Source organism: Melanerpes formicivorus, unplaced genomic scaffold, assembly GCF_026170545.1.
Source record: "Melanerpes formicivorus ecotype bairdi unplaced genomic scaffold, bMelFor1.0.p_v2 SCAF_7, whole genome shotgun sequence".
NCBI classification, from domain to species: Eukaryota; Metazoa; Chordata; class Aves; order Piciformes; family Picidae; genus Melanerpes; species Melanerpes formicivorus.
In genome coordinates this window covers 7,010,512-7,035,663 of record NW_027142359.1, presented here as the reverse complement: position 1 = coordinate 7,035,663, position 25,152 = coordinate 7,010,512, and the positions used below count along the sequence as shown (strand labels likewise).

The window sequence follows — 25,152 nt, the reverse complement described above, 5'->3', positions numbered from 1 at the left end:
GGCAGAACGAGGTCAGTACCAAACCTGGACACCCCTTGCCTGCTCCCCTGACAGGCAGGGATGCAGAACTCTGGCACACAGAATGGGTCAAGTTGGAAAAGACCTTAAAAATAATCTAGTTGCAACCCCCTGCCATGGGCAGGGACACCTCCCACTAGATCAAGTTGCTCAAGGCCCCACCCAACCTGGCCTTGAACACCTCCAGGGATAGGGGCATCCATGACCTCCCTGGGCAGCCTGTTCCAGTGTCTCACCACCCTTATTCCAAAGATTTCTTCCTCATCTCCAGTCTAAATCTCCCCTCTTCCAGCTCAAACCACTGTCCCTTGTCCTATTGCAACAAGCCCTTGTAAAAAGTCCCTCCCCAGCTTCCTTGTAGGTCCCCTTCACTGAAGGCTATTTACCATTATTCTGTGGTTTTTTTCCCCCAAACTACATTTGGTAAACCTGCTGATCTTGGAGCACTGGAGTGTTTCTTTCATTGTTTCTTCAAGTGAAAAGAATCAAAGAGTTAAGAGCTTAGATTATATGAGCAATAACTCCACTTTTTCTGTGCTTTCATGATGTTACATCAGTTACAGAAAGGGCTGTGCCAAGAAATCTGCAGCTTTCCTTGTTACTTCATAATTTCTACTGACTTCCCTCTCTCAGCATTCACATGAAGGGTGATGGGAAGGTTTAAAGAAAAAAAAGCCCAACCACATTTCACACCAATCTAAATCTCCTTTTATAAAGGAGAAGGTCTGCAGACACATTTCAGTGTGTGAAGAACAGTGGAATGGGTGCACTACATCATTAGTGTGGCCAGCGGGAGCAGGGAAACAACTGTTCCCCTATACTGGGCACTGATGAGACCACACTTTGAATAATGGGTTTAGTTTTGGGCCCCTCACTATAAGAAGGACATTGAGGTGCTGGAGGGGGTCCAGAGAAGGGCAAAGAAGCTGAGGAAGAGTCTGGAGAACAGCAGCTGAGGGAACTGGGGTTGTTCAGCCTGGAGAAAAGGAGGCTGAGAGGAGACCTCATTGCTTGCTACAGCTCCCTGAGGAGAGGAGGTTGGAACCAGGTGGGCTTTGGTCTCTTCTCCCTCATATCAGTTGACAGGACAAAAGGAGATGGCCTGAAATTGTGCCAGGGGAGGTTTAGGTTGGAGATTAGGAAAAATTTCTTTCCTGCAAGAGTGGTCAGGGTCTGGAACAGGCTGTCCAGGGAGGTGGTGGAATCACCATCCCTGGAGGCGTTCAATAGATCTGTGGACATGATGCTTTGGGACATGGTGGTGTTGGGTTGATGGTTGGACTCAATGATCTTAGAGGGCTTTTCCACCAAAACAATTCTTTCAGTCATTAGAACACTCAAAATGCTCTGGCTTCCTAAAACAATCTAGTTTTTAATGGGTTAGAAACGGCTTTTAATGAGATACAAAGTACTGTTTGGTTTGGGGTGGGGTTTTTTGGTGTTTGTTTTTCCCTTCAGCTGGTTTTTCTTTTGCAAACCCGAAAGTAAATAGAATGTTATGAAATCTCCAATTTCACATCAAAGGGAAGCTGATTTATATATGTATGTTCAAAGGCAAGACTTTAAAGGAGCAACAACATGACCAACTTGTTGGCCTGACGTTATTAGAATAATTGGAAAATCCACAATGTAAATGTTGATAAACAAACAGCACACTGCCATAAATCAGCATGTGGCTGCTCATGAAAGCCAGGAGATATATCTGATGCAGACAGCCCAATATACAGATTTTACCCTGAAAGGTTTAGCATTTCTGAGTGCAGAACCTCCCTTGGGTGGGACCTATTTACACAACATGGGGCTTCAAAAATGATTTAGTGGAAGCTGGAGCCTTATCACCAGTACATTTCCAGCTTGTTTCCAGACAAATGAGACTTGAAATATGCAAATTGCAGTCAAATGGAGGAAAGGAGAAAGCTCCCCATCAGATCCTGCCCGAGGAAAGTGCAGAGAATTAGTGCTCCTTAGAAATAAGGCTGAATTTCCTCATCTCCAAGCAGGCTCGGGGCATGTTACACACTTGCTGAGAACTGGGAAGGCAGCAGAAAAATTCCCCTCCACCTGATATTGGGGAATTGGTATGGCCATAAAGAAACCACCCCCTCTACTTTCCTGAAAATGAATGTGCCATGTATTTCTAAGGTGTGCCTGCCTGAGTTTTTGTTGGCAGACAGAGAAAATCCCTGCCATGCCCTGCAGGGCCAATTCTACTTCCCACCTCCTCGACCACGCCACTCCTCCAGCATCTGCTACCAATGCACTCATCTTGGTGTACTCCACACCATTATGTGGTGGCCTTGGGTTAAGTTTACATTTGTTTGCATATCAGGATGGAGAGAGTTGAAGATTTCATGTGACAGAGCACACATCCTGTGTCTTCTTGGGTGGAAAAACCTTGGCAGCAGGGTATGAATCAGTCTGCAACTTGAACTGAAGCTTTGGGCTCCTTTGGAAGGGGCTCAGGCTGGTTTCTGTTTCATCCAAAATGCTCCTCCTGTATTTAAGTCTCTTATACCCAATTAACACAAGCAATTATATCTGAAGTCTCCATGTCAGCTTGCTAGACTTTGGGTGGATTTGATGGGTGATGAGAAGCTCAAAATGAGCCAGCAATGTGCAATCACAGCCCAGAGCCAGCACTGTACTGTGCTGATCCCCTGCAGAGTGGGCTTCAGTGGGAGGGAGGGGATTCTGCCTCTCTGCTCTGCTGAGACCCTACCTGCAGTGCTAGAGTCCTCGGCACAGAACAGACATGGACCTGTTCGAGTGGGGTCAGAGGAGACCACAGCAATGATGGGAAGGCTGGAAGTTGAGAGGCCAGGCTGAGGGTTGGGGTTGTTCAGCCTAAAGAAGAGAAGGCTCAAGGGAGACCTTAGAGCAGCCTTCCTGGATTTGAAAGGTATCTACAGAAGAGCTGGAGAGGGACTTTTGACAAAGGCATAGAGTGACAGGACAAGCAGTGATGGCTTCAAACTGGAAGTTGTATTTAGATCAGACATTAATAAAAAATTCTTCTCCACGAGGGTGGCAAGGCACTGGAACAGGCTGCCCAGAGCTGTGGAGGCTCCAAGCCTGGAAGTGTTCAAAGCCAGGTTGGATGAGGCCTTGAGCAACCTGGTCTCTAGGAATGTTTCTGCCCATGGATGGGAGATTGGAACTAGATGGTCTTCAAGATCCCTTCCAACCCAAACTATTCTATGATTGTAAGGTTTCCTCACCAGTAAGTACCAAATGCACACAGCAAGAGCTCCCAACCAGTATCTCATACCTGTGCTGCTGTTATTCTTGACGCAGACCAGAGCCCCGTCCATAAAACCAGGAACAAGCATGAACACTTGTTCTGCAAAATCATTTTTATGGAGTTTTACCAGATGGAAAAATGTTTGTCCTGTTAAACTGCAAAAGGAAAACTCAGGATGAGGAGATGAGCACCACCAGCCCAAGCTGAAGGCCAGGAAGCAGCAGCCAAATTGAAACCTAGAGCAGCTTGTTTGTTGACATCGAGTTGATTAAAAGAAAGCCCTGATGCAGCTGACAACATCTGTGGCCTCCAGAGCAGAGAGAGATGCAGAAAGGCTGCAGATCTCAGACCAAAATCTTCTGTCAGTCACACCCATGCAAACCACACTGCTAAAGCCTCCAGTGCTAGAGGAAGCAGAACGGCCATGTAAAGAGAAGGCCACAAACCAGAGAGCCTCCTCTGCTGCTCAGCCCTGCCAGGGTAGGCAGGGAGCAGGCAGGGAGCAGGCAGGGACATTCCTCTTCCTTCCTGCAGGACTCAGGGATTAATCTTAAGGAGACATGCCAGAATCATAGAATTGTTTTGGTTGGGAAAGATCTCCAAGATCAAGTCCAACCTAAGACCACCAGGGCCGTTAAACCATGTCCCTCAGTGCCATGTCCACAGGTTTCTTGAACACCTCCAGGGATGGTGACTCCCCCACCTCCCTGGGCAGCCTGTTCTAACACCTGACCACTCTTGCAGGTACTATTTTTTTTCCTAATCTCCAACCTACAGGTACCCTTATGCCATTTCAGGCCACTTTCTCTCATCCTATCAACTGATACGAGGGAGAAGAGACCAACCCCTACCTCACTCCAACCTCCTCTCAGGGAGCTGTAGAGAGCAATGAGGTCTCCCCTCAGTCTCTTCTTAGGGATGCAGGACATTTGGATCAATATGCCTGGATTACATTCTCAATCTTCAGCAAAAAAAAGCCAAGCAACAAAGAGGGCAGAGAAATTGTCACTTAATGAGAGAGCAGTGCAATTAAAGATGGGATTTTGCTAATCACATGAAGCAGCAATTTAAATATCATTTAAATTCAAGGCAGGCTTCTGCAGTCATCATTTAGGCAAATCCACCTGGGGTTTTACCTGAGTTGGAGAACAGGCTTTGGAAAATTCAAATTACTTTGTGCCCTGAGATGACTTTTCCAAGATGCCCACGAGGAGAAAAAGTCCTTAATCAACAAATTTTAATCAGCAGATTTTGCTTCTGAAAACACAGGTTAAAGAGTTAAGTACCAGGAGAAGTCAGTGTAGCTCTAGGATTCAGTAAGCCCCAAAATGAGGCAGTTGGTCCTGCCAAAATGACAATCACAGAGTCACAGAATGGTTTGGGGTTGGAAAAGACCTTAAAGACCATCTAGTTGCAACCTCTCCCACAGGCAGCGACACCTCCTACCACACCAGGTTTCTCAAAGACCCATCCGACCTTGCTCCGAACACTTCCAGGCATAAAGCCTCCAGGACTTCTCCAGACAACCTGTTCCAGTGCCTCACCACCTTCATAGGGAAGAATTTCTTCCTAAATCTAATCTAAATCCAGCTTCTTCCAGTTTGAAACCTAATGCAAGCATCAAAACCCTACGGAAGACACTAATGAATGTAAATACAATTCAATGAAAAATGCTTCTCACACAGAGATAGGCAAATGATTCCCAGAGGAACTTTTACGTAGCTTTAGCCCAGCTGAGCTACAGCAGCAGCAAGGTGAGGCCCTCCTGGTTTGTTTGCTTTGAACACAGAGCAAAGGCTCTAATCAGGGAGAATCTCTCTCTCCAAGAGCTCTGATGGATGAGCCTTCAAACCAACGTATCTCCACAACATCTTCTGGCTTTGATAACACAATGTCTTACAATTAAGTTGCACTTACTGCAAATAGCAGCAGCTGCCCCTTGAAACCTGCTGCTCTGCAGTGGGGTCAAGAAACAGGAGTTTGGGGTCAGGTTGTGCAAAACACCCTGGTTCCCAAAAATCAGGCACTGCTCCCAGGATCCCTAGTAGGTGGTAGAACAAGAAGAAATGGCTTGAAATTGCACCAGAAGAGGTTTAGGTTGGATATCAGGAACAATTTCTTTCCTGCAAGAGTGGTCAGGCACTGGAACAGGCTGCCCAGGGAGGTGCTGGTGTCACCATCCCTGGAGGTGTTAAAAAAATGTGTGGATAGCACTTTGGGACATGTTTTAATGGCCATGGTGGCGTTAGATTGATGATTGGACTTGATGATCTTGGAGATCATCCCAACCCAAACAACTCTGTGATTCTATGAAATCCTGCTCCCCTCAGTTCAGGTAGGACAGGGAACTGCTTGAACGAGTCCAGTGCAGAGCCACAAAAATGATTAAGATAGCGGAACATCTGCTTTATGGAGAGAGACTGAGGGAGCTGGGGGTCTTTAGCCTGGAGAAAATGAGACCAAGGGGTGACCTTATTCATGTTTATAAATATGTAAAGGCTGAGTTCTGAGAGGATGCAGCCAGGCTCTTCTCAGTGATGCCCAATGACAGGACAAGGGGCAATGGGTGGAAGCTGAGGCATAGGAAGTTCCATGGAAATATGAGGAAATTTTTTTTCACTGTGAAGGTGATGGAACACTGGAAGAGGCTGCCCAGGGGAGTTGTGGAGTCTTCCTCTCTGGAGACATTCAAAACCTGCCTAGATGCATTCCTGTGTGACCTGGTATAGGTGATCTTGCTCTGGCAGGGAGGTTGGACTAGATGATCTTTTGAGGTCCCTTCCAGCCCCTAACGTTCTGTGCCTTTGCTCTGAAACCCTTCAGAGTTTGCCCTCATCCTAAGAGATGCTCCTCCTCCGTGATGCCATGGGTCTCTAGCATTCTCACTTCACTTCCAGGGAGGTCACTGCTCCAAAGAGTTAGTCACTCTGTAGTCCTGCCCTCAAATCATGATTCATTTTGAACCTGCCTCTGAGCTATTATTTATTTAGGCCCCACCCTGATGTCTTATAACGTAAAAGTCTGAGAATGCAGAACTTTTAAACCCATCACAAGCAGAAGGGTTTAAAGGACATGATAGAAGGTCCTGGGCACCGCTGTGTCCCAGAGGATGCCAGCTGCCCAGAAAGACTCCTACAATCTATATAAAATCTATTTTATAACACCCCAAAGTGTTCATCTGTGGCTACCTCAATGTGCACCAGCAGCACCCATGGTGTGGGCTGTGGGATTTCCCTTGTGTGGGCTTTCCCCACCCATTTACCACAACAGTCCCAGAAAGATGAGAAAGCATCGACCAAAGTCACTGTGCTGTAAGAGGGTGTCTCAAATGGTAGCACCAGACCACAATACCAATACTTCCCACACACAGTAGTGCAGCTTTCTAAGAGTTAATCATTTTAATAATCTAAGATATCTGGAAACAGACAGCCCAGAGGGCTTGCAAGACCAAAGAAGCCCAGGTATAGCCCTACTATTCCACTCCAATCCTGTGATGGATGCAGTCAGGTGATTTACTTTAGAACCCAAAGAGCAAGGGAGGAGGAATAGGATGGATACAATGCATACAGAGACAGATACCCCAGTCACAGAATCTCAGAACAGTAGAGATCAAAAGAAACCTCTGGAGATCATCCAGTCCAACCCCTCTGCTAAAGCAGGGGCACCCACAGCAGCTTGTCCAGCATCACAATGGCCAGCTGGGTTTGGAATCTCTCCAGACAAGGAGACTCCACAACCTCTTTGGGCAGCCTGCTCCAGGGCTCCTGCACCCTCACACCGAACAAGTTTCTCCTTTTCTTCAGATGGAACCTCTTGGGTTCCAGTTTGTGCCCACTGCCACTTGCCCTGTCCCTGGGCATCACTGAGAAAAGTCTGGCTACATCCTCTTGTCCCCCACAGGTCCTTTAGCTCTTGTTGAGCATTGATCAGATCCCCTCTCAGGCTGCTCTTCTGCAGGCTCAGCAACCCCAGGTCTCTCAGCCTTTCCTCCTCACAAAGAGGCTCCAGGCCCCTCAGCATCTTTGTAGCCTCCACTGGACTCTCTCCAGTAGGTCTCTCTCTGTTTGGAACTGGTGAGCCCAGAACTGGACTCAGTACTCCAGAATGCCCTCAGTAGACTAGAGGGGCAGGAGAACCTCCCTTGATCCACTGGCTACACTCTTCTTCATACACCCCAGGAGACCATTTGCCTTTTTGTGCCCAAGAACACACTGCTTGCTCAAAAGCCCATTTATGAGAGCAATGAGAACTGATACACAGGAGCTAAGCTGGACCCAGCTTCCCAAGTCTTGAACACCCATGAAAAGCTTTGAGGGTTTTCAGAGTCTGAGTCACAGCCCCCATTCTCTTTCTCACCTAGCAGGCTTCACTTGAGCCTCACATTCACCACTGCCAAGTGTGTCTGCTAACCTGGCTTCCTGTATCAGGAGTAGCTTTGCCTAAAGAGACACAGGGCTCTGTCCTCTAGAACAAGGACATCCTCAACAGACATGAAAAGATAAAAGCAGGAGCGAATAGAACCACAGAATCGTTTTGGTTGGAAAAGCCCTCTAAGATCATTGAGTCTAATACCACCATGGCCATTCAACCATGTCCCCAGGTGCCATGTCCACAGGTTTTCTGAACAGCTCCAGGGATGGTGACTCCAACACCTCCCTGGGCAGCCTGTTCCAATGCCTGACCATTCTTGCAGCAAAGACATTGTTCCTAATCTCCAACCTAAACCTCCGCCGGCACAGTTTCAGGCCATGAACATTCCCAGTCTCAGCCAGAAAAAGCTCCTACCGCAGTTCTCAGCGCGCATAACGACCGTCTGGCGTCCTGCTCTGCAGCCGGCAGCTCCACGTCCAGCAAACAGTTAAGCACCGACGTCAAACCCTCCACCACGAGGCTTGCAGCTAGGGCTCCGCAGGGACCGACTCTGCAGGGACCTCCGTGGTGGAGCACCGCCAGGGGCTGCTCCGCCGCTCGGTGGCCGTTTCGCCTTTCCGCCAGGCGAGTCCCCTTGGCAGGGGGAACGGCGGCGTGCGGCCGGGGGAACCGCGAGCGGCGCAGCTCAGTGATTCATCCCAGCTTGTAAAAACAGGAGACGTGGAAGTCTCTTTGTCTGGCTGGCTGCTGCAGAGGCGAACAAGCCTCTCTTTGTGCGGCGCTCGGCTATTTTAAAGCACATTAAACAAAGGAAGTTACAGCAAAAGGCAAGAGAAAAGACTAAACAGCTCGGCACCACTCAAGGGAAACATCACGTAGGAATCATAGAAGGGGTTGGCTTGGAAGGGACCTTCAAGATTAGCTAATTGCAACCACCACCTCCTCCCCAGCCCTGCCATGGGCAGGGATACCTTCCACTAGACCAGGGTGCTTGAGGTGTTGCTCAGCTTGGTCTTGAACAGATACAGGGAGGGGGCATCCACAACAGAATCAGAGAATGCCAGGTTGGAAAGGACCCCAAGGATCATCTGGTCCAACCTTTCTAGGTGATGGTGTAGTTGAAATGAGCTGGCCCAGCACCCTGGCAAGCTGAGTCTCAAAAGTGACCAGTGTAGGAGAATATACTGCTTCACTTATATGCCCAACTGTTCTCATAGTGAAAAAATCCTTCTGCATTCCTATGGGAATCTCCCCAGAAGTAATTTGTCCCCATCATCCCTTCTCTTTACCATGGGACATCTTGTAGAAAGACAACCTCCATCCTCCTGGTAGCCTTCATGTTGCTGGTACATGGTAACAAGGTATCCTCTAAGCCTTCTCTTCTCAAGGCTGAACAAACCCAGACCGCTCAAGCCTTTCCTCATACAGCAAGAACCTCCCTGGGCAACCTGTTCCAGTGTCTCACCACCCTCACTGTAAAGAATTTCTTCCTGGTTTCCAGTCTAAGTCTCCCCTCTTACAGCTACAAGCCATTGCCCCTCATCTTATCACTACAAGCCACTGTAAAAAGTCCCTCCACAAGCAGTGGAGGTTTGTGCAGCCTGGCACATACGCTGTTGGCACTCGGCCCTGCACCGTGCTCGACCCCCAGTGTGGACCTCAGGAGTTTACATTAACGTCCAGATGTTTATTTAGTTGCTGTCTCCTAAAGGCTAGGTGTGGCCTTGCTCCTCTTTTCTGACCAAAATGCCCTTTGAAATACAAGCAAAATGAAATCACTTCTGTTTATCTTAGTGGCTTCTGGCTTGCAAGCAACCAAGATAGGAGCATGGAGCCCCACTGTAATACTGCACTGAGTTTCTGGCTGGAGAGGGCCTTGGGTGGCAAGAGCTAAGCTGTGTTACTCAGCTCCTGGAGTAAAGGAGACACCTTAAAGAGCTAAAATAAGGGAGTTTAAGGACTTACATATGGATTTTAAGGATATATGGAACTTAAGGGTATATGGAACTTCAGGTTGCCTGGGGAGGTGATGGAGTCACTATCCCTGGAAGTGTTCAAGGAACAAGTGGACATGGCATTTTGGGACATGGCTTGATGGCCATGGTGGGGTTGGGTTGAAGGTTGGACTCAATGATCTCAGAGGTCTTTTCCAACCCAAATAATTCCATGATTGTGTAAGGATTTATTTATACATGCTGGATGGGCAGAGCTGGCAGGGAAAGGTCCCACAGGGAACAATCCCTGGATTGCTGGACTTGATGTCCATAGAGGTCTTTTCCAACCTTAATGATTCTATGATTCTATGATCTGGGAAAAGAACTGGGTTTTGAAAGTTTCACCCTGACAACACTACTCAAAATTAGAACATCCCCACAGACCACTAATTACATTATCAGTCCATTTACTTGCTCAGTAGCCTGCACAAAGCTCTAAGCAAGCTCTGTGTTAAAGAGATGGAAAGGTGCTGCTTGGGTCCATTCAGAGACACCCATTTTAGGTGTGATCTGCCTCAGTCCTGCACGGACAAGCAGATAGCTCTTCAGAAATGATACATTCTCTCCAACACTCATTTCTATGTTATTAAGGTCCCATAAAAACTTGGAGCTGGCCAAGACCAGCATTTCAGCTGGGAAAAATACTTGCTCTTGTGATTCAGGGCATGCACTGAGCATGTCCTCCCCCACATCCCAAATGCTATAGTAGGTAAGAGAGCCGAGGGGGTCCTGATGTCTGCAGGAGAACTGAGGCTGAGGACAGCTGCCTAATGCCAAATGCAGCATTACAGGTCAGCCACCAAGAGAGAAAATGCCCCTTCTTTATCAGCAGGCTCACGACTCACAAATCCTGCCAAGACACTGAGCTGGAAGCTGGACACAGTGATAAAAGCAGGATGAAAAGGATACAGAATCACAGAACCAACAGTCAACCTAACACCTCCGTGGCCATTAAACCATGTCCCCAAGAGCCATGTCCACACATTTCTTGGATACCTCCAGGGATGGCGACTTCACCACTTCCCTGGGCAGCCTGTTCCAATTCGTGACCACTCTTCCAGTGAAGAAATTTTTCCTAATCTCCAACCTAAACCTCCCCTGGCACAATTTCAGGCCATCTCCTCTCATTCTATCAACTGATACTAGGGAGAAGAAACCAACTCTCACCTGGCTCCAACCTCCTTTCAGGGAGTTGTAGAGAGCCAGAAGGTCTCCCCTCAGCTTCTTTTTCTCCAGACTAAGCAATCCCAGTTCCCTCAGACACTCCTTTTAAGACCTCTCCAAACCTTTCACCAGCTTCATTGCCCTTCTCTGGACATGCTCCAACAACTCAGTGTCTTGGACTAGATGATCCCCAGAGGTTTCTTCCAAGCCCCACCACTCTGTGATGTATGTTAAATCATGTAAATAAGCATGGCCTACTGCTGCAGGCAGCACCAAGTGCCTGAAGAGCTTCCCAGGTAATGTTGTTCGGCTGCAGAGCCGCAGTGGCACAGCAAAAGGTTAGGATGATATTAGGAAAATCAATTCCCACCATACCAGCTGCATTTCCTGCAACCAGGTAGGTAACTGGAAAGTTCTGAGCACTGTGCATGGCCAGCTCTGCATCAGAAGCTTGCAGTTGGGTTCTGTGAGGGCTTCATGCTGGTTTGAGGATCCAGCACTGATCTGGGAATGCATCAAGGCTCAAGGAGACCTATGACATCACATCCAGGGAACAGAATTCCCCTCTTTGTGCCAGCCTGATGTCTGATCCCCACTGGTAGGACCGTAGGGTCCCGCTCTGGAAGCAGCAAACCCCTCCCTTGGCTCAGGCTGCTGCCAGAAAAACCTGGCTCAGTAGCTCAGGGTAAGATGAGCTGCTCATTTCCTCGCTTCTCCTGCAATTAACTCACACCTTCCAAAAAGTCTATGCACAGGTCTGAGCTGCTGCCTTCCCCAAACCATCAGCTCAATGCCAGGATGCCAGCTGGCACGGTGCTTGCCTCCCCCACCCAGAGATTCCTTTTTGGTGCAGGGCTTCTGAGAATGGCCCCACCAACACGTATGCGGCGAGATCCTCCTCCTCCCTCTCTCTGCCTGCTGTTGTTGCAACTCTGGATTTTCTAAACTACGTCTGTCAGGAAGGAGACAGGAAATTCGAGTCACACTTGCAACAGCTGTGCCATGCCTACTATCAGCCTCAACTGACGTAGTTTGGCTTGGGTGGCGTGGGGCCAGGAACTCAGGGAGAGTGGAGGTCAGGAAGATAGGTCATTGTTGATACTGCTCCAGCGTTGGGAGCATGCTGAGTCCGTTTGCTTTCTTCCTATCTCTGCTGGTTCTCTTTCCGTTTTTCTTTAATAACGTGGAGCCCCAGCATCCTGTTTTCAAAACATCTGACTGGCCTGCCATTTACCCCTGAAAAATTCAAATGCCTTTGGCCCAGGCAGGCAGCTGAATGGCGTGCTTGGTGAAAAAAATGACCAGTTCAGGACCTACTGGAAAGAGTCCAGCAGAGAGCCACTAAGAAGTTGAGGGGACTGGAATGTCTGCCTTAGGAGGAAAGGCTGAGAGCTGGGTCTGTCAGCCTGCAGAAGAGCAGCCTGAGAGGGGATCATCTCAATGCTCAGCAAGAGCTAAAGGGAAAGTGTCAGAAGGATGGAGCTAGACTCTTCGCAGTGGTGTCCATGATAAGGAGCAACAGGCACAAATTTCAACACGGGAGGTTCCACGTAAACACAAGGAAAAATTTCTTCCCTTTGAGGGCAGCAGCACTGGAATGGGCTGCCCTGAGAGGCTGCAGAGTTTCCTTCTCTGGAAAGATTCCAAAGCCACCTGGACATTGTGATTCTGGGTGATTTACTCTAGCAGGGGGATTGCAGTAGGTGATCTTCATAGGTCTGTGTTTCTGTGGCCGATGCAGCCTTCTCAAGACGCACATTTGCAACCCAGTGCCTCCTCAGCACTGCAAGATCACCCTGCAGACTGCACCTCTGCCACCAATACGTGAAAGCCACAAACCCCCAGATTAATTTGTGTCAGTATTTACTGCTGAAGAGGAAAGGGAAGCAATGTGTGAGGCTATTTCATGCTTTTCTTTCACGGCTGAGAACGATACTGGAAGTTGCCCCAAAACCATGCCGACAGCTCAGAAAGCGGTTGTGAAAGAACAAAGTTTCAGGAACCTTTTGCTCAACTCAGCTGTAAGCCATCTGCACGCAGAGATCACCGCTTTCAATTGCATCAATAAGCCATTTAGTCATTTTTTCACCTTCACAAATCCACATTTGGCACTCAGGAGACAACATAAAACAAGCTCAAGGGAAGGGTACCAACATCCACCTCGGAGTTAGAGTCTAAACCTTCCTCAACTTTCACCCTGCTTTCCCCTCAACACAAACACGTAAAAAAAAATTTATCTCTTTCTTGCAAGCTGGGGCTATAAAACTTTTTTATTGCTTCCTTTGCCCCTGCATGCTGTGGCGCTCACTACCAGAGGAGGAAGCTGAAACAACACGGCGCTTCTTCACCCAACTCTTTCTGGGAGATCAGGTTCAGCATTTCTGATTTCACTGATTTCCAATTAGCAAAACAATAACAACACTGGGTTCGTGCACTGCACAAAGTAATTACATGGGTTTGTGCTGCACAGCTCAGAAGTGGGTTTAACCACAACAACCAGGGTATGGATACGGTGGACACAGCCCTCTCACCCCAGAGATGGAGCAGCTCAGTCTGAGGCTGTCTGACCTACTCCATCCCACAAGACAGGGCTCTGAACCCTGCATAAAAGCCTGGGTACAGAAATTCGGCTTCCAAACAGCCAGGCAGAGAGCTGGGGAGGCGGGCAGCCTGTCCCGGAGGTGTGAAGGCTCTGCTGGCAGCCAAGCGGTGCCCGGGGCAGCGGCTGGGATCAGAGCTGGGGAGAAGGCCCCAGCCCCGGGGCAGGGAGAGTCCCCATCCAGCAGCAGCCACCCTGGGAGTGAAGGGCTGACTCGGCGAGATGCTGAAGCCGAATTTAGCAAGGATGCTGTGGCTCGGCAGGACACAGACGTGGAGTCCGGCTCCAGCACTGAGAGAGGAGGGGGCAGGAAGATCAGCTTCCAAAAGCTGCACAAAGTTGTTCAGAACTTGCTTTCCTCGCTGCTGCTTCTCAGCATGCTCCTGGGACCTTCTCCTTCCTCTGACTCTAAGCATAGCGTAAATTTCTGACCTTACACCTTACAGAAAAACTCCAAATTCCCCTTTTGGCTCAGAATGCAATAAAATCGCACAGAGACCAAGGGAGAGCAGCTCCCTCTTGGAGCTCATTCTTTATGCACTATCTCTGACTTCGCACCCTCACTCTGTGCTGGCAAGCGGTGCCGAGCCAGCCCCACCACATTAAAAACCAAAATTAAAGACTCCCCGAAAGACAAAAGAGCAATAAAACAACGTACCGCAAGGTTCCGCGTTTGCCATGATTACGGAAGGGCAGATTAATTGACTTGGGAAGCGATCATCTGCTAAACGCGGGTGTTTTTTCCCCAGTGCTACTGGGGAACTGGTTTTGAAGGGACCCGGCGCTAATCGAAGCCTCTTCTCCGAAAGGATCCCGGAGCAGCTTAGCTCGGGAGAAGGCTGGAAGCTGCTCTCCCGGAGAGGAGGCGGGCAGCAGGCTGCCTTCTCCCGCATCCCCCCGCAGCCCGGCTCACCTTGTTGGATGCCATCTCGCTGACAGAGCGGTAGGTCTGGATGGTCTCCAGCTGATCCAAACACCAGTCGAGCTCCTCCAAAGTCTCCATGGCCAGCTTCTGGTAGGGCTCCTCTGCGAAGAGGCAGACGGACATATAGTCGGGCTGGGGCGGCGGGAGCCTTTCCATCGCGGGGCCGCCCGCCCCGCCGCCAGCACCGCCGGAGGTACCGCACCGCTCCCTCATCATGCGCCCGCCGCTGCGCTCCCTTCGCCGCCGGCGAGCAAATCCCCGCCCGCCGCTGGCACCCGGCACTGCCCCGGCCCCGGCCCCGGCCCCGGCCCGCCCCGGCCCTGCCCCGCCCCGCGCAGGGGATGGGGGAACCGAGAGCCCCCCGGGAAGGGCCGCGGCAGCCTCAGAGGCAGCGGCCCCCCTGGCCCTGGCGGCGGCTGCTGCTGCGAGGGGCCTGCGGTACTGGTTCTGTGCCAGCCCCGCTCCCTGCGCCCCGCTGGAGCCTGCTCCCCGGGACGGTTCCTCAGTGCCAGCAGCTCAACTTCCCGCCCCTAGCTCCCCAGCAGTCCTGTGCCCCACCAGCTCTGGTCCCCACCAGCCCAGCTCCCCAACAACTGGGATCTCAACAGCCAAGCTGTTCACCAACTTCGATTCCCAACAGCCCAGCTGCCCACCAGCTCTGCTCCCCCACAGCCCCACTCCCCAGCTCCATCTGGTCCTACTCCCCAGCAGACCTGCTCCCCAACCTTGCCAGCCTCGTCCTGCTCCCCGCTAATACTCGTTCCCCAGCCCCACCTGTACTGCTCCCCAGCCCCACCTAGTCCTCCTCCCTAACCCCACCAAACCCTTCCTCCTTGCAGGACCCTGCTTCCCAACCCAGCCACTGCTACTCCCTGTCAGTCCTATCTCCCCAGCTCTGCTGATCGTGCTCCCCACCACCCATGACCCTCAAACTCCACCAACCCTGCATCCCAGTGGTCCCACACTCCGGTGCCATTTGCTGGTCCTCCTCAGTGGGGCCTTGCTCCCCACCAGCTCCTGCTTCTGCTCCCACTGAGCTCAGCTCCCGGACCCTGCCAGTAGCACAATGTGCTCCTGCGTGGCTCTCGGAGTCCAAGCTGAGGTTTACACAAGCGGATAGAGTGAATCATAAAATCTCCCCACGAATGTGGCTGCTTCTCCTCACACCAGTGACACTCGCTTACCCATCCATCTGTCAGCTCATGGTTCAGCGTTTCTCATGGCCCTGGCTGAGCAGGTAGCAGTGACATCACAACTCAGGATTGCTGCGACAGACGCTCAGCAAACTAGCTGCTGTGGAGCGCGTAGATGGGGTATGTGTGTGGCCCATATGTGTGGATGCTAATGTCCTCCCTAACAAAAGTGGGATGTGCTCCCCACAAGAGCTGCACCTAGTGCTGGTTATCTGCCTCCTCTTCAGCATTCAAGCATCAACATCATCAGTCAGTATGGAATAGAGTCACAGGGCCACAGAAACAGAATTGTTTTGGTTGGAAGAGACCTCGAAGATCATGGAGTCCAACCATTCTCTAACTCTACTGAGGCTGGTGCTAAACCATCTCCCTCAGCACCACATCTCTGCCTCTTTAAAACACCTCCAGGGATGGGGATTCAGCCACCTACTGGGGAGCCTGTTCCACTTCTTGGGAACCCTTTCAGGAAGAAGTTTCTTCTAATGTCCAACTTAAACCTCCTGTGATGCAACTTGAGGCCATTTCCTCTTGTCCTAGCACTTCTACTACAGAGGAGAAACGGACCCCCACATCACTCCAACCTCCTTTCAGGGAGCTGTAGATAGCCAGAAGGTCTTCCCTGAGTCTAATTTTCTCCAGACTAAGCAACTTCAGTTCCTTCAGTTGCTCCTCACAAGCCTTGTGCTCTAGACCCTCCACCAGCTTTGTTGCTCTACTCAATGTTTTGGCCTGGAAGGCACCTTAAAGATTATCTACTTCCAACCTCCCTGCTATGGACATGGACACTTCCTGCTAGACCAGGTTGCTCAAGACCCCATCCATCCTGGCTCTGAACATTTCCAGTGTTAGAGCCTCCACAACCTGTCTGGGCAATGTAGAGACTATATGTCCAGCATGTGAAGCTACTGGGCAGAAAATCAACACTGCCAAAGAGCAATTCAACAATAAACTCACAGGGAGCACTTGGAACAGACACATTTCAGACTCAATAATTATCTGAATCTTTGTGGCAGAGAATGTTCATGTTTTCTCTGTGCCTGCAGAGCAACATGGCAAGCAACCATATTCCCGCATACTTCTGTGATGCATACATCAAAAATCAGGTGGAAATGGCCAAAACCCACAGAACCTGGGCATGTTTTCCTTTCTAACACACTTACTCCCCACCAGCTGCTTTATCATGTGTGACCTGGCAGGGCTCAAATTCTTTGTAAAAGAAATTGTTTGCATGGATAAGGCTACCACTGGCTAGATCCTGATTCTAGGTGTAGGAAAACATCATCTCCTCAGACAAACCAAAGAGGAGCTGACCATATACTTCAGTAATGAATGGAGTTATTGTGACGTGTTCTCCTGCTCCAGGACTCTTCAGTAAGCAGGAGCAGGGCACACAAGCACAGTGTGAGCTACAAGTGCATTCCTGGAGCAGAAGGAATGTGGCACTAGACTAACTGAAGCCACTTGGGGATTTCCAGCCTTGCCCAGGGTTGGGGTTGTAGGACCTGGTGCCTCTATCACTTCACAGAATGATAAGAGTCATAAAGGTAGGAGAGTACCACTGAGATCATGGAGCCTAACCATTAACCCAGCACTGCAAGGTCACCACTAAACCATAGCCCTCAGCATCATATCTGCACAGCTTTAAAACCCCTCCAGGGATGGGGACTCCACATGAGCAGTGTGGCCTAGGCCTTAACAACCCTTTTAAGGTTGAAATTGTTCCTCATGCCCAACCTTAACCTCCCCATGGGGCAACTTGAGGCCGTTTCTCTCTGTACTACAGTTTGTTCCTTCAGACAGAAGGGACCAACCCCCACCTGGCTTCAACCTCTTTTCAGGGAGCTGTAAAGAGCCAGAAGTTCTCCCCTCACCCTCCTTTTCTCCAGGCTCAACAATCCCAGTTCCCTCAGCTACTCCTCACCAGACCTGTTGTCCAGACCCTTCACCAGATTTGTTGCCCTTCTCTGGACCTGCTCCACCACCTCAATGTCCTTCTTGCAGTGAGGTGCCCATAACTAAACCCAGTATTTGAGGTATGGCCTCACCAGTGCTGAATACAGGGGAATAATCCCTGCCCTGGTCCTGCTGGCCACAGGTCAAGTCTTCACCTCCAAAAGAACCTATGGGGGCAATGCACAACCAAGAAGACAAGTCTACACTTGATACTTAATTTTCCTCAGAGCTGAGGAAGTGTCCAGGCTATTTCCTTTCTTTGTAACGTGATTTTTGTGTAATGTAAAAGAAAACCAAGAACAAACCTCCAAAACCAAGGAAAGATTTTACATATGGAGAAAAACATGAATTAGGAAACTTCAGGGCAAGAAGTTTTGACACTGGCATCTCTAAAATCATGAAAATCTTAGTTTTCACAAGATGAGATAAATATACAATGAATAATACACTCCACATGTTTTCCAGAACTTTTAGCAGACTATAGTTGGACACTTGTGCCAAAGGAGCCTTCCCACCAGTGTCCTGCAGCCTCCTGCAGCCTATGGGCTCCATTTCAGTGAGGGATGGATGATCCCGTCAAGCTGGAGCTTGTATTACTCAGGTAAAATTGGGGCATTGGCACTTCCTTTGCCCTGTCCAACCATAACAGTTAGAGGACAATAGATTAACCATTTAAATAAAAACACTTTGATATTTACCACTTAAAATATCTCCACTTATTTCAGTGGCAAAGAGACAGCAAAGTGCTAATCAAGACTTCTTGCTAAGTATTATTTTAAGGGTAGAAAAGGTGACTTTTCCCCAGGTTCAAAATCTGTTTGGTGTCCAGCCTGAAAGAAGTAATTTTTGTATAAACCCACTGTCAGTTTTCTCTCAGAACTTGCTTCCTCTGACACCAGACCAGCCTTCATATTTCCACTGCCCTGCCCCACAGCCCCAGCTGGATCTTCAAACCCATGGAAAGAAGAGTCGTTCCCCATCCGTGGGCAGCTCCTCTAAAATTCCTAAATGTTTGTGGGATTTTTATTATTTTTTTACTAATCAAAACATCTTTTCACTCCTTTTCTTAAGGAAATGAGTCTTGTGAAATGCCTCCCTCCAGGTGTCTTCAAGTCTTGCTGCTTCTCCACCCTCCCTGCCCTCCGTCCTCAGTCATCTCTGAACATGCTGCAGGCTTTTAGATCAGGGTTTGCTTGACCACTAAGTACGTCAAAGCCACCACATTCCTACCAGTTTCAGGAAATTAGATAGCTGAGCAGGAGACAAGACACTATCCTCCTCAGCAGAAGGAACAGCCGAAGCTCAGCCCTTCTTGGAAACTCAATAACTGTCTCCTCAGCCACTTTCTAAGTCCCTAATGCAATGTTGTAAGATATTCAGCTCTCCAAAAATAAGTCAGAGTTAAAGCCAATTAGAATAGAATCATAGAATCACTTTGGTTGGAAAAGACCTTTATGATCATCAACTACAAACATTCTCTAACTCTCCCAAGTCTGGTGCTAAACCACGTCCCTCAGCACCACATCTACACAGCTTTTAAAACCTTCCAGGGATAGTGATTCAACCACCTCCCTGGGGAGCCTGTTCCAGTGTTTGAGAACGCTCTCTGAAAAAGTTTCCTCTCCTATCCAATGTAAACCTCCCCTGGTACAACCTGAGGCTATTTCCTCTCTTTCTATCACTTGTTACTAGGTAGACTGACCCCCACCTGGCTCCAACCTCTATTCAGGGAGTTGTAGAGAGCCTGAAGGTCTCCCCTTAGCTTCCTTTTCTCCAAGCTGAACAACCCCAGTTGCCTCAGCTGCTCCTCATAAGACTTGTGCTCTAGACCCTTCACCAGCTTCATTACCTTTCTCTGGACCTACTCCATCCCCTCAACATCCTTCTTCCAGAGAGGGCCAAAGAAGCTGCTCTTCTAAGAATGTAATTTCTGTGGGAATGATCTTAAAAGGGAAGAACATGGATTTTCTAACTGCCTCTATAGTCTGTCATGGATCTAGACCACATTAATCACATAAAAATTAACTGTGTTTTGATATAGGTAAAGGAAAACATTGTAGAAGAACCTGACACACAGAAGGAGCAGCTTGTCCCTTCCTGACACACTGTGCCTTGTACTCTACTCCCTGCTCCATGGTCCCCCAGTACCCAGTGTGGCCAGTGCTCTGTTTGATAAAGGAGGACACACAAGACCATGACATACTCTTGATGGCCAGTGACAAGATGCTTCATGATGCTTTGGTGCTGGCACAGCCTGCAGCAGCCTTTGTTTCTTCAGGAGTGGCCTGGGACACTGGCAGCAGGGCTGCAATGGTAGGGTTGAAATGGTAGGTCCATGGGAGGACCAAGAAAGGCAACAACTCTGTTCAAAGAAGGATAAAGAAGATGGTGAAGAGATCGGAGCACAGGTCTTGTAAGGAGCAACTGAGAGAACTGGGGTTGTTTCAGCCTGGAGAAGAGGAAGCTGAAGGGAGACTTTCTGGCTCTCTACAACTCCCTGAAAGGATGTTGGAGCCAGGTGAGGGTTGGTCTGTTCTCCCAAGAAACAAGGGGCAAGAGGAAATGGCCTCAAGCTGCCCCAGGGGAGGTTGAAGCTGGACATGAGGAGCAATTTCTTCCCCAAAATGGTTATCAAGGCCTGGCCCAGGCTGCCCAGGGCAGTGGTGAGTGCCCATCCCTGGAAGGGTTTCAGAGCCATGTAGATGTGGTGCTGAGGGCCATGGTTTAGTGGTGAGCTGGCAGTGCTGGGGTAATGGTTGGACTTGACGATCTGAAAGGTCTCTTCCAACCAAAACAATTCTGTGATTCTGTGGGAGAACAGAAGAACTCTATAAAAGCAAGGAGAAAGAAAACAGTGTCAGAGGAGAAGACCCATTAGGATTCTCTAGCTGAGTGGTACCTAGTGTCACTATGGAGATTCAAATAAACAGTAAACAGAAGTTTAGATGCTACATGACACCTGCTCTCCCTGGCTCCAACATGAGGATCCCACTGACATCAGGAGTGTGACATCCTCTGCCAGAAACACTCCTCAACCTTCTCCACACAGAGCCTTCGATAACCTTCCCGGCAGGGCCGATGCACGTGGTCGCTTACGGAAACAGCGCTGCCATTTCTGGGTCTGATCTTCTGCATCACCTTCAACAGGATCCTGTTTCAGTTTATATTTGGGTGTTGCATAACCAAGCCCTTACCAGTAAAATGCAAACTGACATTTCTGTCCTTTCCCCCTGTACCCCATGTGCAATCATGTCCAAGACAAAGAAGTGATGAACAAGAGGAGCTAGTTTCAGTTTTCCACACTTACATGGGCTTTGTGCATGGCTTTTGATGCTGCTGGCAGCCGAGCAGGAACTGAGGTGACATTTCATCACAAGACCTGATCTGCTGCCAGTCCATCAGAGGACAGCCTGGTCAAGCCCTCGGGAGCAGTACACTGTTTAGTATGTCTCTGTTGGCACTGAAGAAGCTCTAAGGTACTGAAATGTGATTGATTTCTGTGCCAGCATTTCGCAACAATGACATTTTGGGGTATTTTTTGCCACCTATTTCTTTTTCATCTCTGTAAGATGGTGGAACATCCAGTGTCTCTCCCTGCAGAAGTGACTTAAGAGCCCATAGAATCATAGAATTGTTTTGGTTAAAACAGTCTTCTAAGATGATCAAATCCAACAATCGACCCAGCACCACCATGGCCATTAAGCCATGTCCCAGAGTGCCATGTCCACAGGTTTCTTCAATACCTTCAGGGATGGTGCCTCCACCACCTCCCAGGGTAACCTATTCTAATGCCTGCTCCATTTTTAGATGCTGACTTGGTCCTGCTATCATTTTCTCACAGTGAGAGCTACTCATGGATGTGGATGTGAGGCTTGTTTTCTTCATGGAATACTTGAAAAGTGAAAGGTTTTGGAGATCATTCTCTTCTCTGGGAGAGATTCAGTGTAAGATCAACTACACAGATCATCAGAAAGTCCATGAAGCATTGAAGATGAGAATGAAGATTCGCAGAATGGTTTTGGTTGGAAGGGACCTTAAAGATCAACCCCTTGCCATAGGCAGGGGCACCTTCCACTAAACCAGGTTGCTCAATTCCTCATCGAACCTGGCCTTGAATAGACTAGAACAGAACATCTCCACTGGGGGAGCAGCCACGACCTCCCTGGACACCGTGTTTCAGACGTTAATTCTCCCAGGATGAGAGAAAATGGCTGCACCAGGGGGAGGTTTAGTTTGAATGTTAGGAGAAAGTTCTTCACTGAAAGAATGGTTAAGTGTTGGAACAGGCTGCCCAGGGAAGTGGTGGAACCACTATCCCTGAAAGTATTCAAAAAACATGTAGATGTGGTGCTTAGGGACATGGTTCAGTGGTGGACTTGGCAGTGGATTCAGTGACCTTGCAGGTCTATTCCAACCTGAATAATTCTATGATTCTGGAAGAGGGCTTAATATGAGGAACTCTCCCTGATGCTCCCTCACCAGCCCCATCTGTACCTGGCTTCTCTGCAGCCCCTTGCTGCTGCATGGTTCTCCCTCACTGCTGGCCAGGAGATCTGTGAGCATAAAGCCAACGTTATCTACAGCTGCAGTTGTGCTGCCTGGTTCCTCTCCTAACCCACAAACCGCTGTCCCCATCCTGTTACCCAAAGGCACCCAGCCCCCACTGAGGCAGCAAGGTGGAGTGCTGGGGCTGAGATCCTCAGCCCCAAGCTGTAGCACTGAGCAATGGCTTTGCCCTCAACTGACACAGGAGATGAACTGTGTCAGGAAGCATTTTGAAAGTAGCTCCAAAGGCCAAAAGTCAGAGGTTTTCTCTCTCCTGATTCCCTCATGACTCCTTCTTGCCACTCTAGTGCCTTTTAAATAAATACATCAGAATCTTGGAATTGTTTTGTTTGGAAAAGACCGTTAACCCAGCACTGCCAGGCCACCACTAAACCATGTCCCTCAGCACCACATCTCCATGGCTTTGAAACCCCTCCAGGGATGGGGACTTTACTACTTCCCTGGGCAGCCTGGGCCAGGCCTTGATAACCTTTTTGGGGAAAAAACTGTTCCTCATGTCCAACCTAAACTTCCCTTGGTGCATTCTTGGCCCATTTCTTCTTGTCCCTTGTTTCTTGGGAGAAGAGACTGACTCCCACCTGGCTCCAGCCTCCTTTCAGGGAGTTGTAGAGAGCCAGGAGGTCTCCCCTCAGCCTCCTCTTCTCCAGGCTGAACTACTCTAATTCCCTCAGCTGCTCATCACAAGACTTGTGTTCTAGACCCTTCACCAGCTTCATTGCCCTCCTCTGGATCTGCTCTAGCACCTCAATGTCCTTTTTGGAGTGAGGAACCCAAAAACTGAACCCAGTATTCATTAAGAATGAATTAAGTCAGAGCATGTCCTGCATCTGGCAGGAAGTGTAAAGGCTAAAGAGTCTTAGAAGTGGCCAAAACAGCCACCAGCTCCCACACAGGTTGGTTAAGAAAGCTGGAAAAGAACTGCAGCATATTCAACTGAATATTCCAGGTGCCACACAATGAAGTTCTCCATGATCTAGCAGGCTAGCTTGTGAACAGATTGACCAGTCTGGCAGGCCAGAAATACTGGATACAAATATTTGCAGACATCTTTATGATCTCTGCTCTCCTCAACTCTTAAAGGGACCGAATTATGAACTGAGTGGAGAAAGACTCTAATGGGGCAAAGAAAAGAATTTAGTAACTGCTATGGGCTTTGACTTCCCTACTTCAACACAGTCTGTTACACTCCACATGTGAGCCACTTGTTTATACCACCAGTAAGCCATCCTCTGGGTTATTTACTTCTAATTGCATCCTGGCTGCAATAAATTACAGCTCTTTATAATTACTTCTTCAACACTCGGGGCCATCCTTCCCACAAGCTCTCTGAGGTCAGCTCCAGCCTCCCTTGGTAGCAACAACTCCTCTAAGAGTCAAGGGACAGCCACCAAGTTACCAAAGTGCCCCTTTCCCAGGTATTCCAGTTGAGTTAATAAAAAACATTATCCCTCTTCTCTAACAACTCAGAGTCAGGATCAAATCTGCTCATTCAAAAGTGAAATCAATCAGAGCAGTTGCTCACTTTTGGCTTGGAAATGTTTTAATACTGTGTGTACAATGCGGCACTGAAATGGTCCCCTGAATGCTTAACCAACTGACAAAACACAATAAACCCTCAAGTGGGCAAACACTCCTAACAAATAAAAGATTAAAACTGAAGTGCTACTGAAGAAAATGCTTCCTAATCCCCACTGGTGGCAGGGAAACAAATGGTCAATAAGGAGGAGATTTGGTGAACTGAGCTTCCTGAGGACTCCTAGGTGAGCTGGGGCTTTGGAAGTCCTCATGTCCTTGTATGGGAAGGAGGAGATGTTTATCCTGGTGCAGGCACTGAAAGCGCTGCTTTAGGAAATGTCTGAGAGCAGGCTGCCAGGCTCCTCGCTTGAGAACAACACTAAGGGTGCAATCTTCAAGTGTCAAATGGTTTAAGATTCACCAGAGGGCTTTAAACCAACCCATTTTAAACTATAGAACAAATGATATTCATTATGGATTGTCACGCTTCTTGTCAGTATTAGAGATGACAAAAGAGATTAGAAGAGAAAGGAGATCCTCCAGTTAACCATGTGAATGACAGATCATCATTTTGTGAGATATCATCAATACATACTGAGGGCTTTGTTTCCATTTCTCAGTTCTTGACTGCTGATGCACAAGAGCTTAGATCTAAACCAGATGGTGGAAGCCCTCTCTGTGGGATTCTCACATACCATCTGATCCACAGAAGACAGATCCACCAGCTAAACTCATCTGCTTCGGGTAAGATGTTTGGTTTGAAATTGTGAGGCAGGTCAGAGGAAAAGAAAAGAAAGAGGAGAAGTAAAGAAAGCAGAGGCAGGAGGAGAAAGAAGGAAGAGAAGGAGGAGGAGGAGAATGAGGAAAAGGAGGAGAATGAGGAAAAGGAGGAAAAGGAGGAAAAGGAGGAAAAGAAGTAAGGGTGGACTGCATGGTTTCATAAGGTGCTTATGTGGTCATGGCTTAGCTAAGCCACCAGATGCAGACCACCAGAGGTGCTCCTTCCCATTCCCCCCCGAAAAGACCAGGACTGCTCTAACTGCAGTGAGTGTAGCTGGTTCCGTGCCCTGCAATAAGGCACAGGATGGTGGCCAGCATCATCCTCCAACCCTGGAGCACCTTCAGTCAAACAGGTTTATCAACACAGGATGTGCCAAGACTTGATGTAGCCAGGAGCTGTGCAGGCCCTTTGCCTCCCCTGATGTATCTGTGGTTGCTTACAGATTGTGTGGCCATGTTTACATATTTACCCCTGACAATGCTGAGTGAATAACTGACACCAGAGAATTTATTTAAGGCATCCTGCCAGCACGCTCCTGATGACCCAGGAGCTGTTTCCTTCCATTAAACCATTGTTTGAACAGAACTGACAAAGAGAGGGGAGAGAAATTGTTATGTAGAGGGAGTTTGGAAAGTCACAGGAAACAAAGCCAAAGGCACAGAGCAATGTGTGCTGGATGAGACCACAGCTAGAGTGTTGTGTCCAGTTCTGGGCTCCCCAGCTCAAGAGGGACAGGGATAGAGTGTCCAACAGAGGCTATTGGGGTGATGAAGGAACTGCAACATCTGTCTGACAAGGAAAGGCTGAATCATAGAATGGTCTGGGTTCGAAG

The 25,152-nt window shown here is 48.8% G+C and overlaps 1 protein-coding gene across 7 annotated transcripts in view; it reads right to left on the bottom strand.

Moving 5' to 3' along the window:
• PDE4B (phosphodiesterase 4B) overlaps positions 1 to 25,152 on the bottom strand; it is a 288,611-nt gene that overhangs the window by 28,006 nt on the left and 235,453 nt on the right. For 4 of the 7 annotated variants that reach the window (XM_068140841.1, XM_068140842.1, XM_068140843.1 and 1 more), the window contains one exon: positions 14,301 to 14,413. In XM_068140841.1, coding sequence (XP_067996942.1) covers positions 14,301 to 14,413 — 113 coding nt within the window. Of the gene's footprint in view, positions 1 to 8,044; positions 8,262 to 14,300; positions 14,445 to 15,254; positions 15,838 to 25,152 lie in introns of those variants that run through there. The other 3 variants (XM_068140845.1, XM_068140849.1, XM_068140848.1) reach the window with 3 other exon arrangements.